The sequence below is a fragment of the Schistocerca gregaria genome, chromosome X, assembly GCF_023897955.1.
Source record: "Schistocerca gregaria isolate iqSchGreg1 chromosome X, iqSchGreg1.2, whole genome shotgun sequence".
NCBI classification, from domain to species: Eukaryota; Metazoa; Arthropoda; class Insecta; order Orthoptera; family Acrididae; genus Schistocerca; species Schistocerca gregaria.
The window spans coordinates 187,979,298-187,992,425 of NC_064931.1; the positions used below are offsets into that span (position 1 = coordinate 187,979,298).

Below are 13,128 nucleotides of genomic sequence, written 5' to 3' on the forward strand. Positions count from 1 at the left end.
TATCACTAGTCAACATGCCTACAGACTGTGGTTATAGATTCCCTTGACAACAGATCTTGCTCCACATGGATATCTTTTAGCAAGTGTCAGATATTCACTGTGCCATGGTATCTAATTAAAAAACTGGGACAAGGGTTGTTGGTGATTTTGGCTGTCTCTAAAATGAGACCCTAAATCCCTAAGGTATCTTAACACCATATTATCACTAGCTTTAAAACCGATTAATTACACTGCACATGCTATCACAAATCATTCTCCCAGTATTCTATACTTCCACATTTTCCCTACAGGGTGCTGTATGTTATGAATTAAGTTGTCCCTCCAGGCATTGTTCACAACACTATGGATACTATGTGTTGTGCACAGAAGCAGTTCTCGGTTTATTGGGAGCTACTTGACCATACAACCAAATCTCCCTTTAGTCTTGAACACATTAATATTGGTTGAATATTTAGTAGTAATTTTGTTTTCAGGATGAACATTTCGCTTAAGCAATTCATGAATCACCTTCTTTACAGCTTGATTGTGCTGTATCATTAACACAACACATAAACCGGTTTTCTTGCAATTGTACATTCACATTTACACTTCAGAGCGAAGTCACCAACTACTAATTTTACAACTAGCAACTAATCACGAGGAACGAGATTTTATGTTACATCCATTCTGATTATTGAACACCACCTAGCTCAGTGCTTTTTCTGCTAGTTAAATAGTGAAGTTCCAGAAAATGCCTAGAAAATCTGTCGGATTAACTAAAGTGTTTGATATCACTTTGACAGCTCAACCAAACTCTTATCTTTCAACCTAATCTAGACCACGGGCTAGAGATCAGCATGTTACAATATCTAAGATTTTCTATTCACATTCATTGGATTTGCCAACTCACAACCAAACATCACCTTGCAAACTAACCTAGGCTTCATACTACACTACAGATCAGCCTGACACCCGAATCTCCATTCCAAAAATTAATATCAGTGCAAAAGAACTGCCAATGTTCTGTTCTTCTTCTATTTGCACACATGATGTCACATGCTACATCAACATTATGTTACATGGGCAAAGCCCCCATCCAGTATTTGTAGCTTAAGTTGACCCAATCTGTTGGTATCTTACAAACACATATCTGAATACTTATGGAAATTATTTACAATTTTGTTTGTCAGTGATTCAAAGCTTTAATGACTGTGCCATCTATTGCCCTTCCTGAACACATCATGGACAGAGTTTGTTTGAATATTCCATGGGTATGCAAGAAATATTGCTATTACACAAGTAGAGAAAAACCATCTACTTTTTTTCAAATAATTAAATAAATACTTTAGAAATTCTCTTTATGTTGTTGTCATTATTGTGTTGTCCAATCCAAAGACTGGTTTGATGCAGCTCTTCATAAGGTAGATAAGCCTCGGTCTCAGTCTACAGTTTTTATCCCCCACACTTCTTTCCATTACCAAACTGACATTCCCTTGATGCCTCAGGATGTGTCCTGTCAACAGAGCCATTCTTTTAGTGAACTTGTCCCATAAATCTATTTTCTCTCCAATTCAGTTCAGCACCTCTTCATCAGTTATCCAATCTACCCATATAATCCTCAGCATTGTTCTGTAGTGCCACATTCCAAAAACTTCTATTCTCTTCTTGTCTGAACTGTTTATCATCTTTGCTTCACTTCCATACAAGGTGACACTCTACACATATGCCTTCATAAAAGACTTCTTAACACTTAGATTTACATTTGATTTTAATTAATTTTTTTCTTTTTCAGAACTTCTTTATTTGCTTTTCTCACTCTGCATATTATATCCTCTTTACTTTTACCACAGTCATTTTTTAACTACCCAAATAACAAAATTCATCTGCTAATTCTAGAGTGTTATTTCCTTATCTAATTCTTTCTTTGCAAATAATGTGTATTTTTTTCAACCTAAACACTCTTTTGTTTCCTCTCTGAAACATAATTTTTTTGTTAATTTGACATAATTTGTAACCAGGCATGGTTTGTAATAATAGTTTACTGCCAGCCATGCTTTGTGTCTGGTGCAGTTAATTGTTAAAGCTATCCATTTTGAATGGCTGTCAACATTAATTTTTTTTCATGATTTGGAATTACAATTTCAGAAGAGCTTGAGAATTTATGTGGCCAGAATTCAAAAGGGAAGTGAGTATATTTAGGGTCACAAGTATAATGCTAGTGTACTAGGATCACAAACATAATGCTAGTGGATTAGGATCACAAGAATAATGCTAGTGTACTTTCACAGTCAGAAATTGTATGTGTGAAATGGGCAAAAACAGTGAAATTTAGAGTGGAAATGAATAGCACATTATTTGAATTAATTGGTAATATCTTACCACCCTTACTCGTACTGCTGCATTACTTCAGCCATCATTATAAAGAAAGCTGTTCACCTACATGTATGTGCCTCTTTATCTTAAATTTATTACATTTTTGAAAAGCAAAAAGGTAATTCAGGAGTTTAGAGGGCTTCAAAAGTGAATACTGCTCTTTTCTTCTCATTATTCCAGTGGGAATTTCATAATGCCTTTTACTGGATTTGTTATTTCCTGTCAGAAGAGTTACAGTTTGTATTAACTGATGGGAAATCATCAAGTGAAACAGAAGTAGTATCTAGATCCACTGCTGTTTTAATCTATATAAACACTTTAGGAGATCATCTAAGCAACACTTAGATTGTCTGCAGATGATGCTGTCATTAATCACCTTGTAAACTCGACACAAGGGCAATATGAATTATAAAATGAGCTTTATGAATTATAAAATGATTTAAAGAAGATAAATGTGTCATGTGTGAACAGTGACAATTGACACTGAACAATACAAAGGTGAAGTCTTCCACATGAGTATTTAAAAACAAAGCCGTTAAATTTTGGTTACATGACAAATCATACAAATGAAAGGTTGTTGATTCAGCTAATTATCTGGGGACTACAATTACAAACAACTCAAATGGGAAACCTCACATAGAAAATGTTGTGGGGAAGGTTAACCAAAGATGGTATTTTATTGGCATAACACTTAGAAGATACAAAGACTATATACACTATGATTGCCCACTCTCTTCTGGAGTATTACTGCACGGTATGTGGTCCTTACTGGACAGAATTAAAAAAGGGCACCGAAATAGTTCAATGAAGGGCTGCTCATTTTGTATTATCATAAAACAGGGGAGACAGTTTCACAGATATGATACTGAGCTGTGGTGGCAATCATTAAAACAATTATATTTTTCTTTGTAGTGAAATATGTTCATGATATTTCAACCACCAACTTGTTCCTCCAAATGCAAAAAAAAATTTTGTTGACTCCCACCTACATAGGGAGAAATAAAAAGCACTCAGTCTTCAGGCCACAAGTGGCCCATCGAGACCATCAGACCGCCGTGTCATCCTCAGTTGAGGATGCGGATAGGAGGGGCGTGTGGTCAGCACACCGCTCTCACATAGAGAGAAATGATGGTATGATAAAATAAGAGGAATCAGAGTTCACACAGAAAGATTTAAGTGTTCATTTGTTCCACGTTCTATTCAAGAGTGGAACAGTCGAGAAATAGTTCTGTGAACCCTCTGCCAAGTGCTTAAGTGTGAATTACAGTATAGTGATGTAGGTGTAGGCGTAAATGTAGACTACAAACCTACAAATAATAAATAGTAAATTATAAAAGCATAACCTTACCAGATCATTGCAGCCACCACCAGCTTTTATGCAAAGTTGAACATTGCATTGGTAGTACACTGATGCTGTGTATGGAAACTTGTGGGCTTGGAAATGTACAGATGCAGTAGTTTTGCTTCCATTGTATTCAAACTCTCCCATAATTTCGCCATCTACTGGGCACCTAAAAGAAAATATTTTGTTAAGACTGGCATCTATTGTTATTACAATAGCCTAAAAGTAATTTTGTTGTGGTAATGGAATACCTAAGTACTGCTGATTTACATACATGCTGATTACACATATAAAATGTATTATAACTAAACCAATCACTATATACATTCACTATGAACCTTCGGTTACTAAAATACACTCAAGTTTTTACAAAACGTTTTATACATTACACCTTTATAAATACACCACTGAAGAGTGAGTTACATGAAAAAAACTAGTAAAGATTATTACTGAACACTTCTTATCTGATAGAAAGCAATCTCTAAGAAGAGTGGAATTAAAGCAGACGTTTGCTGAAGAGCCATGGAGGTACATTTGTTTTGCCAGAATAAGAACATCACACAGATACTCAACAAACTTCAGTCAGATGATTGATTAGTTGCAGGGTATGCATCCAGATTATTATGAATTCATGTACCAATTGTAGAGGTTCCATCTGCTTTTGTTTCCTTTGTTTGTTGTCCGTTGTGTTGATGTACTGGCTGAAAAATGGGGTGTGGAAGTCAAACACGGACTACTTTTGATGATTTAGCTGACATGCTCAGTTGCATTTCACTGTCTTTTACTTTCACTTTTCACAGCCTCCCATATACACATTTAATATGGCTCGTGCACTGTCGTTTAACTTTCCATAAGGCTCATTAATAGTTAGCAGGCAAACATCCACTTACTGCTACAGGAGTTTATTGTTGAACATCTACGAGCATTAAAAACCTAACCACAAAGTTCACAGTTCTTAAAGAATAGAAAGGTACATATGGAAAGAGATAATGTCATTATTTTTACACACGGCCTATTGGTGTAACAATTATTTCACTGTTAAGTTGATGCATTGTTGTCATTCTAACCAACATAGGTCCCTCGTCTGAAACTCGGCCGTGGACTGACTGTCTCGTGACCAAAAATTGGGCCCTTAGATACCATTGCAATAATAGGTACTGAAACTTCTCATTGTTCAATGTTTAATTTACAGAAATTACAGTTAAAACTTAACTCATTTGATTAACTGAATACATGGAAAAATTGCTTCTCTTTAACAGTTTCTTCTACTACAAGGGTTAAGCCAAATTTTTTGTTTAAATCATGATATTAACAAATGCAGTTACATAAACAATACTTTTGACTAAACTGTTAATTAGTTCGGAATTAATGAAGGGCTGGTTTTGCTAACATGTTTTCGACTAGAGCCAAATAGATACTTTAAGAATACTAGTGGTTCGTCTTCCAAATGTTTATAACTAGTACAGAATTTATACATCAACAACAGAATTTATGTTACAAAACAATTACCGGTTTCACCGTATAACAAAAGATACTAACTAGGAATAGTCAAAATAAATTAGAAAATCAATTACATACATAAAACTAAGCACAAAATTAGATCTGTTGTTATATTCTTTAAAATTAAGGGCCAATCTTTCTCTTTTATGAAAATGCAGATTATATTCACATATGTTAATGATAATTAGTTAAAAGTGAACAAATGAATTCTACAGAGGCAGGTGGCAAAACAAGAGGGGAAGTAAAATTATCCCAGCTTGCTTCATCATACAGTCTTTCCCTTGGTACCATTTAGCCACGGACATGAAAGTTTTCTTGATGTAGTACCTCATAATATCGTACAATATCTGTCACCAGTGGTTCAGCCAGAACTGCAGTGGCCTTCTTTTTGCCTTGAGTAGATTTGGAGGAAGGCCACTGCATCTGTGGTCAAAATACAATTTCTGATCAGTGACAGTTATTTTATAACATGACACAGCACTGTGGCCAGAAGACTCTTACAACAATTGCTCTGTCCATGGAAGTCCACGCATTTGCATCTACCCATTGTTTGATTGTCCTTTTATGATATGCATCAGTGGATATGATTTGAAGATAACTGGTTCACAGATTGTATATGCATGTTAATTTATGTATCAACTGTTGAACACTTCCAATGTACAGTGCATGGCTTTTTTTTTGCCATTTCATTGTTTGCATTTCATCCAGGAATCCCACTATCATCTTAACATTACTATAACATGTATAAAACTGTGTGTATTAAAGGAGCATTTATCTTTTGCATGCTGTGTCCATTGTAACTCATCGTAAAATATGCTGTTAAATATAAACCCATTTAGCTCAATACATATTAGTGTAAATGAAATGAAGGAAGGAATGGCACTTTTGTTTCATAAATTATCAATAAAGTAAAGTGGCAATATACATTTCAAATGAATATTTTCTCAGAAATACATGACAATTTCTCACAAAATAAAAGAAGAAAACCAGGCACACAACAAGTGTCCATATTTATTTCAATTGATATTTGGAACTCATGTTATGTGGTAAAGAAGAGCACTTACCCTTCTGAATTTATGAGTTTCTGCTCTCCCCATCCAAGACCATCTCGTACAAGACAATCTGATACCCGTAAACCATAAGTATTTTGTTCATCTATTGAAATTACAAGAGTTAAAGGGTCTCCAATCTTGACATTTTCTGCAACTTCTTTCAATGCTGGATCGCCATAAAATATTTTCATTGTGCAGCCTGGCATAGGTGCCACTGCTTTCAGTGGAGTTGCGTCAACCATGCTGCCAACATAAAAATAAATTATTTTAATCAAACAGTAGTGTATACAAAATACAAAGAAATTTCTCTGTATGGCACTGATTATGTGAATTTTGAAAATCAGCTATGTGTTTACATTTCATCACTGACTCAGTTTTTAACTGCAGCCTGATCTCAAGACAATACATTTACCAGTTGCCTCAATTAACTCTATGTTTTATGCTCCCCACCATATAAGGCACTTATACATAAGTAAAGTACGCTTCTGTCTTTCAGTGAGAGATCTTCTTTTAATAATCCATACAATAGTTGGTCAAAACCTAAGAAACAGAACATAGTCAGAAATAAATTCATGCTTAAAAATGCTACATACCTCACATTCATGTTATTGGAGATAAGTTTATCCTTCGTTTGATAGCGACATCGAATGTGAAATCCTCGACCCTGATTAGTCACCAGTTTCAAATGTGGTTGTATAACAATAGTATTGAAGTATTCAATACCACCATCACCCTGCAATGACATACAAAATTTGCGTCATAGACAATTTTCATGATGAATATAAAAATAAAAATGACTTTCTGCAGTCATTTCAAATTAAAAACTAGGTATTTCCCATTATACATTCACTGGTCATTGTGAGAGGACTCATTTTCTCAATTCATTTATTCATATGAAATGAAATTACATTTAACTAACTGACCACATTTGTCATCTGTAAGAGTAATGGGTACTACTCCACAATTCTCGTTGTAGTGCCATACAACCTGCCAGCAAATGTCCCACTCCAATTTACTTCTGCCTTGTCTCCATTTACCTTAGCACTTCCTACTGGCTGTTTTCTTGTGATAGTTTCCCAGCATGTGCATATTACTGATTTTATTCCATGCACCATATTGCAAACAGTTCTCTTCTATGTGGTTTATTTATTAGTCTCCTTTCTGTAGCATCCTAAAGTGCAGCTTATTCCAATTCACACATGGGTAAGCTTCAGTATTGGTTATGCATTTTAATTTAAATATGCATTTGTTTCTCAATGTTCTCCTGCAGACATTCAATTTTTAACTGTTTCCTACCATTTTAGCTGATTTCCATTTCTAGGCAATAATTGCAACACTATTGTTATTTAATTTTCACATACTGCCATACTGTAATATTTTTCTAGACTGCTACTCATAAAATAGAGGCGGCACTGAACAGCTGATATGACTCACAGCAGTATCTGTCATACTGTGTATAAGGCCCATGTGCAAGATCTTCCCTGTACATTCACTACCACTTTATACTCCAGCCCTATAACTTGCATTTCTTACCTAATCAAAGGCTGAACCACATGCAAATGGACATACATTATGCAGCACGTTTGGGAATCCCCATTACAAACTTCTAGGACTTGTACAGGGCACTGGGTAGATAAGATTTTGAACTGGAACTCTTGTCCGGAAGCATACAGTTTTCATGCTACAACTGCCACATATTGGTGACACATCCACTTTTACAAGTAATTTTTTAGGAGCTACTCAGTACATTGCTTGCTCTACTATTCCACTCATTAATAACCACAGAAACAAAAAGGAAACTTAATCAGTTTTCAGAAACACTGTTGTTTACAGAATGGCCTCTTCCAATTCAGTTGTGCCACATCTCCTTGGAGCACCAAAGTCACGCCTGCTGGTGCTGAAGTTAGCCCTTTCTTGAAGCCGTAGTGTAATTGTGGTGAAAAGGGTATGTGATGGAGTTGAACATTTTGGATAACGGTCTTGATAAAGGTGACAAACAGCTCTGCAATTACTGTGAGCTTCACGATACAGGAGGAGGAGGATATTAGTGTTTAACGTCCCGTCGACAACGAGGTCATTAGAGACGGTGCACAAGTTTGGGTGAGGGAAGGATGGGGAATGAAATTGGCCGTGCCCTTTCAAAGGAACCATCCCGGCATTTGCCTGAAGCGATTTAGGGAAATCACGGAAAACCTAAATCAGGATGGCCGGAGACGGGATTGAACCGTCGTCCTCCCGATACAGGAGGATTATGTTGGTGTGTTCTTCAACATGTACTCTACCATGTTGCTCTAACACTCACAGACATGTGAATGAAGCTTGAACTAGGTCAGAGAGGTAGGACAGATGTCAAATGTCATCAGCCAATCTGTTATAAGTACCCCCCCCCCCCCCCCACCACCACCACCATAACAACCCTGTTGCGTACATACCTAGCAAACATGTTTACAAATGGCTGTAGCACAGAAGCGGTACGTTTCTGGGCAAGCGTTCCAATTAAGAATATTGTCTACTCAGTCCCCTTTACAAACCCAGAAATTTGTAACAGGAATATCTGAAAACCCTGTACATCAACTTTTCTGTAAACACTGCATAGCATTCTATGTGGATATGACCACTCACAAATTATCCATCAGCAGCCACCATCAAACAATTGCTGAGTATGATGCACAGCTCAGTGTAGCTGACTGCACCAAGTACTTCACAACTTGTTCCATTTATATTACCATGCAACAGCTGCTGTTCTGATTTGTGCATGTGGGACTTCTCCTTGTAACACATGCTTCATTCTGGGGGGGAAAAACCCTTGGTCTAAAACTTAGCTAGTTCCTGTCCCCTGCCTGTCCTTCCATACCTTTCTTCTCTTCTGTTCCAACACCAAGCTCTTATTCACTGTTGTTATTTTCTCTTTCATTCCATCCCATCTCCCTTCTTGGAACTTTTTCATGTCTTCTATAACATTTTCCAGCTGTGAATACTTTCCTCAGTATTCTATTTCTTTTTTCACCTCTGTGTTTCTCTCAGCTTGCCTCTCCCCTAACCTTCATTTGTATGAACCTACTTGTACCACCCCAGCAAGATCTTTCCCAAGTACCATCTGTCATGTACCTCACTCTCTGCACCCCATGTCCTGCTCTCAGCCCTCCCCCTCCCCCCGCACCCCTCTGTTCTTTTCCACATTTTCCCAATTAGAGAGCACTATGTTTTGTTTCCTTTGCTCTGACAAAGGACAAAAGTTAAGTGTTTCCCATTTTTTGTGCACCTCCACTTGCTTACCACGTCCTCTGCTTGGTGAGTCTATCCTGTAATACATATTTTATTCCATTATTGCATATATTGCTGCAGAAGTCTTCTAATCAGGCATCTACCTTATTGTATATTGTTGAACCACAAATTATCGGCAGGCGCTCTTACTTTAAAACCAAGTTTTTTGTGTAATGATGAATATCACCATTTAAATATTCCTTGCAAAAAATGTCAGTGCAGACTGTTAACTTCAATTTTAACTATTTTTGCATGCTTAATTATATTGAGCAGCATGACAAATATTAGTATATCACAACTTCTTTGAAATAATTAAAAAAATTACAAGAGTGAATTTTTTGATAATTTAAGTCTTACAATACTTCATCCACATACTATTAATAAAATATACCAGGTGTGGCAAATGTATTGCAAAGTGTACTTTGTTATGAGTTACACTAGATTTTTGTACATTTTCAGGTAAGTAACACATTCGTAATAAGTAAACTGCCTATTTTGTGAGATGCTTCATACTTGATCTTTTGTTACCATTCAGTTTTCATACTAATACTTTGCTAATGCATACCTTCTTTTTATAGTTTATTTTCATTAATATTTTTGTTTGTCACTGTTAATTTTGTTACCTTAGCCATTCCTCACAATTTTGTAAAAACCAAATCTCAAGTACTCTCTTTCATGTAATTCAGTGGTATTTGCACAAGTTTCTACTTTGCTTGCCATTGTCATTTTTAATGGCTTGCTATTATTTCTTTGTTGGCAACCGATTTCATTTCAGTTTTAAGAAATGTAGTTCAGTCATATGCAACGTCTCTTCCATTTGCCAAGTATGCACATTCTCAGGTTGCTAGCTACAAATTTATGTTTCACATTTGCTCTCAACATATGTAGCATCAGCTAAGTTTCATAAATAACTTTTTTACTTCTATTTGTTTTAGCTTTTATTGCCATAACTCTCCACTTTAAAGTGAAAGAAAGGAAATAATCCTCATTACCCAGTATTATTTAACTTTGTCAGAGTGAATTTACTGTGAAGATGAGCATGTTTCAGCTCTGTGATTGACAGTCTCAAAATCCCTCACACTCATTCTAAGAAAATGTTGCTACCTTAATGCAGGTAACAGAAACTTATTTAATCATAACAAAAATTCTCTGCTAACTGATCACCAGATGCATGCAATTAGGAAACAATGATATTCTTATTGAATAAATATACGAGTGGCTTATGGTTAAAAAGTAAACTGCATCAGAACACCATTTCTTTAATTTCATCAAATATGACACACTTTCCAAATGCCTGTTGCAATACTGTGTAAAACTTCAGCTAAATTATTATGATTTTTGAATACTGCTGAAACAAAATTTCATCACATTCTTTTTTATGTAGCATTGAACTTTTTAGGATGTAAGTGTGTATTATTGTTATTTACTACACAATCGTTTCACAGTGACCGTAGATTTATTCAGAATAAAATGAAAGGACTTCAGATGGTTGTGCAACCTCCCCCTCCCCACACACATAACTTTATGTGATTGTAGCATAATTTTGTGATATATTTGGTAAAAAAAAAGTGCTCTGATACACATTTCTATAATAATGTTAAACTTAGTTTAAAATATCTATATGTGCATTAAGTTCTGTACTATCTAAATCTTACATGAACTGCAGATAACAGAGGTGAAAGTAGCACAAGAAATTGATACAGTTTTGTGCAATGAACAACAGATGAAACATAACAGTGGCAGTGTTCAGTGCCAGTGCAAATAACATGATACAAAGGTAAAAAAAAAATAAAGACTCACAAGTTCAGTACTCATTGTGTTGCAGGAGCGAAGTGGCAATTTGTAACGGACAGGTGATGGCTGTTGGAGAAATTCAGCCATGCAACTGGAATTCTTCGACAGCCCCCTAGGGTACACCATACCGTTGAATGCACCAGTCCTTGTTCGTATTGCCACAAGGATCTCATTGCTATTGCACTCTATTCGCACGTCCTGATCAGAGTTCCATTTTGCTGCTCCTGTGAATAGTTGAAAGACATAATTTCATGTACTATGCTCATCTCCTAAATTTAGATCATCAACATACAGTGCCATTTATTTAGGAAACCTGGACTTTTTGACAGTGGTGATGTCACCCATGAATCTTTCAAACACACTGTTGTAGGAAGTAAAAAGTACATGTACAAAGTTCTGTCACAGTCTCACATGGTATTTTCAAGCTACAAGGTTACTACACATGCAGTGCTACTCCTGCTAACACTTTCTGAAATCATCTAAGAAACAGTTAGTTTAGTACAGAAAACTGATTTATGTTTAGCTACATGTATGTGTCTTTCTATTTCAGACCTTTCCAGACGAGTTACATCACCCTAAAATTCAGAGTTAAGACAGTTGGTTCCTACCTGTGGAACAGCATTTCAATAAATCTCTGCCCATGGAGACAAAGATTTGACAGTTCATATGAAGTTGAGATTTATGATGCTGGTAATGCTTCCAAACTGTACATGTCCCTGGAGATGGACAAGATACAGTGTCTTAATTAATTATGTGCATGTTCTGTGGATCATAATTGTGAACTCTTGCAATGATATGGAATGAGTCATTTTTAAAACTATAATACATCTTTTCAGTGGTAAAAAATTTCTTGCCCAGTTCATCAGCTTTCAGATGCTCCAGTGATGGTGCCAGATTGAGGTCAACACCCAGCTAGGAGACAAAGTGAAAAACGACATATGGAAGAGAAATTGTGTCCATAACGAGTCCAGACATTGGGTTTTACATTATCCATATTTCCCAAAACTACTCCACGTGATGGGCAGGGCTATACATTCTAAAATGGCAGAAATGACTAACAGTGTTTATTTCTCTTAGCATAAATAAAGAGAATTCTGGCACAAGGCTACCATTTATGTTAATTGCAGTAAGCCCAAAACTATGCAAAAGGACGGTTAGTGGTTTTGACACTCTTGATAAGAAAGCAATCATCAAAATAGACCAATTACTCTATTTCACAGAATAGCCCTTTTAATTTGCTATCTTCATTCTCATGTGAGGCACTCAAGATTTCACAAATGTGTTGTATGTATTCAGTTGCCTGTGAGAGACCACAGTCGACTTTTTGAAATACGTTGCTCATTGCAAAGTTAGTGAAAACATTTCTCTAAGTACAAGAAATAAAAACAAGAATTCACTCTTCTGTGATGCACAAAGAATCTAGCTGGCCTTAGTTGATGTATCCAGATACTGGCTCTCTTTCAGAACTTCCAGTTTGTACAATATCAGAGTGTAAATATTCTTAAATCTTACTAGTGAATCGTGTCTTTCAATGCATCTGGTTTCACACATGAGCAAAAGACCACTGCTTCTCATATGCTAATCAACATGGTATCTTTTTCTATTACAATATTTGTAGATTGTGACGAACCATTAATGAAATTTCAGTCTAATGATACTGTGCCAATGAAATTTCGAACTGGCTGAACAGAACAACCATAAAACAAATCCAGATTAAGACCATGCATACAATGCAGTGTACATATTTAGCTTGAGGAAAATTTCACAAAGTACAGCTTGCGATCATCGAAGGTATCCACTCATAGCGTACGCCCCATCGTAGCC

At 36.0% G+C, this 13,128-nt stretch overlaps 1 protein-coding gene across 2 annotated transcripts in view; it reads right to left on the minus strand.

Annotated features, from left to right (window-relative positions):
• The window catches only part of LOC126298022 (cuticlin-4), a 253,797-nt gene that overhangs the window by 9,141 nt on the left and 231,528 nt on the right, over positions 1-13,128 (minus strand). For both annotated transcript variants that reach the window (XM_049989344.1, XM_049989345.1), the window contains 4 exons: positions 11,311-11,528; positions 6,840-6,979; positions 6,259-6,489; positions 3,701-3,863 (listed from right to left, as the gene is read on the minus strand). In XM_049989344.1, coding sequence (XP_049845301.1) covers positions 3,701-3,863; positions 6,259-6,489; positions 6,840-6,979; positions 11,311-11,528 — 752 coding nt within the window. The remainder of the gene's footprint in view (positions 1-3,700; positions 3,864-6,258; positions 6,490-6,839; positions 6,980-11,310; positions 11,529-13,128) is intronic.